At 38.1% G+C, this 6,144-nt stretch overlaps 1 protein-coding gene across 2 annotated transcripts; it reads right to left on the reverse strand.

Annotated features, from left to right (window-relative positions):
* Positions 1 to 2,157: 2,157 nt before the first annotated feature.
* LOC115711656 (protein KINESIN LIGHT CHAIN-RELATED 3) lies at positions 2,158 to 5,940 on the reverse strand. Of its 2 annotated transcripts, none has more exons than XM_030640028.2 (3): positions 5,678 to 5,940; positions 3,017 to 5,052; positions 2,158 to 2,764 (listed from the first exon to the last, which is right to left on the reverse strand). In XM_030640028.2, exons 2-3 carry the CDS (start codon positions 5,011 to 5,013, stop codon positions 2,554 to 2,556), a joined length of 2,208 nt encoding a protein of 735 aa, XP_030495888.1. In that variant the 5' UTR covers positions 5,014 to 5,052; positions 5,678 to 5,940; the 3' UTR covers positions 2,158 to 2,553. The 2 variants fall into 2 exon arrangements, with proteins under 2 accessions (XP_030495888.1, XP_060968000.1); XM_061112017.1 differs by lacking the exon at positions 5,678 to 5,940 and adding an exon at positions 5,558 to 5,650.
* Positions 5,941 to 6,144: the final 204 nt, after the last annotated feature.

Raw genomic sequence — 6,144 nt, forward strand, 5'->3', positions numbered from 1 at the left:
GATAGACATCATTATCATTAGTGAGTTGGGAAACACTAACAAGGTTTTTCTTAATAGAGGGCACATGTAAAATATTGTGCAAGTGCAAAGGAGAAGAATTGATTGAGGAAGGAATAGTGGACTGACCAATATGGGAAATGAGTAATTTCTTACCATTACCAACAACCAAGGTCTCTGTGTCGTGGTAGGGTGTAGCCGAGTCCAAGGTGGTAGTGCCACAACTGACATGATTCGTAGCTCCGGTGTCCACATACCAGAGATCAACGTCACCAAGATCAGGTAGCATGGTAGTTGTTAATGCCTGAGGATCATAAGGACAATCAATTCCAGTTAGAAAAGCTTGAGAAGAAGAAGAAGAACTACCATATTTGGGGGTGACAAAGTTCTTGTCAAAGTGGTAATGACACACAGCAGTTGTGTGTCCAAACCGAAGACAAACTTGGCACAATAATCTTGATCCAGCACCACGCCCAAATGATCTACCAGGACCACGATTTGAACTATTGTGGTGCCCTCCAATAGGCCCTTGATGTGCCCCAGTTCTTGATGGATTAACACTCAAATTGGCTTGCATTCTTAGAGACAAATCTGTCATAGAGCTGTGATGTTCCAACCGGGTTTCATGGGAAAGCAGCAGGGCCTGAACCTCCTCAAAAGACAGAATATCACTCCGCGAAGTGATTCCAGACACAACTGAATCAAACTCTGGCCCTAGACATCTTGAGTGGTGACTGGGGATCCTGCTATGGCCAGAGCATCAGCTGTGGATTGAGCCTTTTCCACATATTCAGCGATGGATTGGTTCCCTTTCTGAAGCTGAGAGAAAGAACCTTTAAGTTGCAGCAAACAAGCCTTGGTTTGGCTCGAGAACCTTTGTTCAAGAGCTCTCCAAACGGAGAACGATGTAGTGAATGTAGCGACTGAAGCAAGAATCGGTTCGGACATAGATGACCGGAGCCAAGAAAGGAGAAGCTGGTCTTTCTTTTTCCATTGGAGATACTCAGGATTGAGAGCACCGGTAACCAGATTTGTAGGCGGAGTAACATCGGAGAACAAGAGCTGGTCAAGGTCATGGCCGATTACAGTGGAAACAATTTGCGATTTCCAGGACAAGTAATTGAGTCGATCAAGTTTTACTGTGAGAGAAGACGAAAGAGAGTTAGCAAATGGGTTCCATTGAACCTGAGAATGAAGAGGAGCAGCGAGAGTAGCAGGGGCCACTGTGGCCAGATGATCAGAAGTGGAAGATTCCATGGACGCTAGTCAAGAACGATGATACCATGTAAAAGGTAAAACCAGAGAAAACATAGAAGCTAAAAGCAAGAACAAAGGCATCAAATGAATCTGAAAAGCATTACCCCAAACAGGGTAGCAAAGCCTTTATTTATAGTCAAAATATTACAACCAAAACACTTAACAGAAAGTTGTTAAAACTGACAACAATAACAGAAAGAATTAACAACTAATACAACAAAAAATATGACTAAGTGATATCACTAGTAAATAGGTTGTTAACAGTACATATAATAATGATCCAAATACAAAAATTCTATCATAGAATTAAGACTTAATAACTATGAGTGTAATACAAATTTTACAAATCACTTACACATAAATAATGTAGAACAAAATACGTACATTTTTTTTTCTTTTTCATAGATTTCAATCACAGATAGCATTAATCAAATTACCAACCATCACCTTAACAAAATTCTCTAGGAAAAATCCCCTTCTTTCCGAAAATTCCTTTACCAAACATGGTGCACTGTTCTACTTTAGATGAATCTAAAGGACAAACAAGATTCAGAATCAGTTTTTTCCGAGAATATAGGAAGAAAGATGAGTACGAGTATGGTTGTTGGAGGTTTTGTCATTTGTTGGGATTTTAATATGTCTCCAACATAGTTTTCTAAATCCCTCCACCATTAATTTCTTAGAAGTCAGAAGGTTGACAGAGTGAGAATATAAATAATTAAAATCAGAGAAAATCTTGTACAGACTAGGACAACAACTGACCAACAAAACCTACAATCTTTATAATTATTATTATTCAATTATTGGTATGTAACATGGTCACCACCACTACTTTTAAGTTTCATAAATATTCATTCAAAATATGATAACATAGTTGTCATATATATAATAATGTCAAACCAATGCAATGAAACAAATTGATATTTCAACAAATATGGTTTGATATAAATACAAAACAATCTTCAAATTGATAAACAGTATCAACAAATCTATGATTCTTCAACAGTCAAAAAATACAAAATGATAGTGGGAAAATAAAAGGTAACCAAGTTTAGTACAATCACTTGATGACCTAACAAAATGATTTTGTATCTAGTATAAATAATTGTACGGACAAAACCCAGCTTCATCTTGGGTTATTTTGTTTCCATCCTCCATAACATGAATGATGAGCATAAACTGTTTCTTCATTCTTTTGGGTCGTGTTATCTTTGCTTGTTTTTTCTTTTTGGTTATCTTCTTTGGTCCTTGAATATGTTAATATAATACAAAAACATTTGTTCATGAAGATCTTATATATCACACATGAACGCCATTATCTTTTACCCCATGTGAGTTTGTATCAAGAAGGTTCTCTAGAGATCTGCCTTTTCTGCTTCGAACTCGGCCTGCTTCTTTCAGTAACTCCGCTAACCTTCTTTTCTCATCGTCCACGTCAGGATTTGCTGTTCCCAGTTTCTCTTCCCTCATGCTAACAACATGCTCCAAGATTTCAATTGCGTCATCCAACCTAAGTAAGAAATAAGAAAGCAGCAAACCGAAACAAAAATGAATCAATGACTTTGAACATTTTCATTTCCACATTTGAATCTCATTTCTGACTCTGTGTTTCTTTCGACCGTCGTTATGTTCAAGTTAAATGGCCAAGTAATATATGGTTAACAAGTAGCTTTGTGTGCATGTACAGCTAAATTATATCAAACTAGCATGTATGAATATGATGATGCAGTAATGGACGAATTTAGATAAAGAGTAGGCATACCTCCCAACTGCATCATAAGTTCCAGCAAGATTGCTATATACCCCGAGTGTGTCAGGGTGATATGGTCCACATTCTTGTTCCAAAACACTCCTGGCTTCCTCAAATAGCTCCAGAGCCTCGTTGATAGCATAGCGCTGTACACAAGCAAGTCCCATTTGGTTAAGAGCAATTCCAAAGAAAGCAGATTTCTTGTCTCCACTTGCACGGAGTTTTGATATTGCGCTCTTGAAAGAGTTGTAAGATTCTGAATAGTTTCCCAACATGTAGTGCAAGACTCCCATCTGGGCTTCGATTCCAGCTATTGTGCTCTGCTGACCAGGAGCATCATTGTATATCTTCAATGCCTTCTCTAGCAATTTCAGTGCTTGCTCAAGCTCATCCATTGATTCGTAGATGGTAGATATATCTGACAAACCACTTGCTATTTCCTCTGCAGGGATCCCAATCATTGGCTTTTCATAAATTCGAAGGGCATTCTCACAGTACGATTTTGATTCTCTTATTTTCCCTGTCCTGTTGTATAAATCAGCTAGCCGAACAAAGACTGAACCAACAGATGGATGGTTCTCTCCTTTAGTGGTCTTGAACACTGTTAGCGCTTTCTGATAGGCGAAAATAGCCTCATCATACCGAGACAAAGATAAGTATGTGTCTCCGATGCTGCAGTCAACAGACGCCACCTCTACTTCTTGATCATTTGCTGCCATTGCCATGCTGGCTAAAACAAGATGCTCCAGGGCTGCTTCATGATCTCCCTTTGTTTCATATATAAGACCCATCAACCTTCTATCTGCAGCTTCTTCAGGAGAAGCAGGGGCACCATTTTCTCTATGAATGTTAAGAGCCATCTGGCAAAGCTTTTCAGCTTCATCAAACTGCAATGCTTGAACATGAGCTTCAGCCAGATACCTACAGGTCTCACCAACTCTTGGGTCTGTTTCTCCCAACATTTGTTTCTGTATTTCCAGTCCCTTTGAGTAGCACATCAGTGAATTCTCAAGCATGCCCAGCATAGCATAAGTATCTCCCAACTGCATTTGACCAGCAAATTTAGCAAGGGCATGCTCTTGGCCCTCCTCAACCGATAGAATCTCAATGGAGCGCTCAAGAACAGGAATCGACTCATTGTACTGGCCTAAGCTACAGTATATTGCTGCAGTAACATGTAAACACATGACTAGTTCCAAACTGGGCTTTCCATTTGCACACTTTTCAAATGACTTTGCAGCTCGAAGAGCAAAATCAAGAGCCTTATGTAAATTCTCTCCAGAGGAAACCAAATGCCTTGCTTGCTTAAGTAAAAATGGGCCCAGATCTGGATTTTCTAAGCCTAAATCAGTTGGATCATCCATTCCATTCTGCAACTTTGACCCCAAACTTCTCACCTTCTTCCCTCCCGAATTTTGTTTCCGCGGATTCTTATCACCTTTCTTATCGAGTGGAGGCTTCTCAGGAGATGTCTTGCCCTTAGAACTTGATTTTGGTGATGTTTCAGATTCCAACTGCACAGCAGAAGCTTTCTTTGATTTCCCTGAAGATACAGATTTCGCACTTGCAGGTTGAGTCTTCTCAGCCTTTTCTGCTTTTTTACCTGCAGACGAGCTTTCCTTTTTCGAACCTGAATCACTACGAGAATCATCTGTGGGCTTCCCATGAATTTCTTCTTCAAGTATCTCCACTTCCCTCATCTCTCCTCCAACAAGATGACGCAACTCCGAATCGATCCTAGACTCTTCACCATCAGATCCAAAGCTACGTCTTGATGGTGATTGATCAGAACTCTGCATGTCACAAACATTTTCATATAGCTGCTCAATTGAGGTGTCAATAACCTCATCACCTTGGAGATTGGAACCCATGTTCTGAGGACTATGTGGACTCAAATCACTCTTTTGGGACTTATCTACAGCTGGGTTTTCCTTTGGAGGTGTAGAACTTCCATTCATAGAATTCAGCACCCCACCTTCACTCATTCCCTCCATAACTATTCCAGGCATCTTATGCACCCAGAATATAGAAAAGATCGAATGATTTAGCTGCACCAATGTTTGAATCGGAAGTATACATAAGAATCAAACAGTTGATAACTAAAAATAGCAACATGTTATAATATATGAAACTTCAAAACAATAGCAACGATATAAATCAACCTTCAGCATTAAAGCCACCACAAAAGCACATAAAACAGAAAACCAAAAGCAGTAACAACATCAAAATTTAATCTTTATCATTTTGCTTGTGAACAAAATTTTCAGCAGCCAACGAACTTTTAATTTAAGCTGAAACCCATCAATAATTAATAATTGGAAAACCAAAAATATAAACAGGAAATTAAAACGAAACCCAATCAACTAAAAGTTCTCCAGTAAGATCTCTGCAACCAAGTTAAACCAAAAAAGAAACAAATAGGTATCGATATTTCAATACATCACAGATTGAAACAAACCAGCTACGAAAAATCCGTAGGATGAATTATAAACAAAAACCCATATACATAACCATCAAATTACGATAAACAGTTGAACAGAACAGGCATTTGACCTCTCAAATTGATTCAAAAGCATAACACGATGACAAAAACGGAAAGATAACAAAGCTTTTCACCTGAAACAATAATTTTATAAAATAAAATATAAAATAAGAGGAAGTGGGAAGGCATACCTTTTCAATGAACTATGAAAAGAAAAGTCCAAGGGGGTTTATTCTCGTGGTGACATTCAAAAGATTAGTGTATATATATATATACTATAAATATCTTGAAAAAACAGCCATTTTTTGGTGGGTGTATAGCATTATTAGCTAGAAATGGAGAAGACGAGAGGAAAAGGAAATATTAAACAAATGGTAGGGGCAAATTGGGAAATATTGTAGCAATATTTTTGGGAATTATTAAAAGTAAAATAAATTCATTTTTTTTTCTTTTTGTTTTAAGATTAGGAATGTCAGATGGGAAAAATGGAGAAGGCGACTTCTCTCCCACCGTCTCAGCCAAAAATTGCCACGTGGAAGACGTGGAGTGGTGATTCATTATTCTTGACGGTTTTACCCTTCGAAATTTTGATTATTGACTTCGTGTGTAATTTGTTCATATTGATTATTAGGTAAAAGAAAATTAATAACTTTTTGTA

The sequence above is a fragment of the Cannabis sativa genome, chromosome 3 (assembly GCF_029168945.1).
Source record: "Cannabis sativa cultivar Pink pepper isolate KNU-18-1 chromosome 3, ASM2916894v1, whole genome shotgun sequence".
Classification (NCBI taxonomy): Eukaryota; Viridiplantae; Streptophyta; class Magnoliopsida; order Rosales; family Cannabaceae; genus Cannabis; species Cannabis sativa.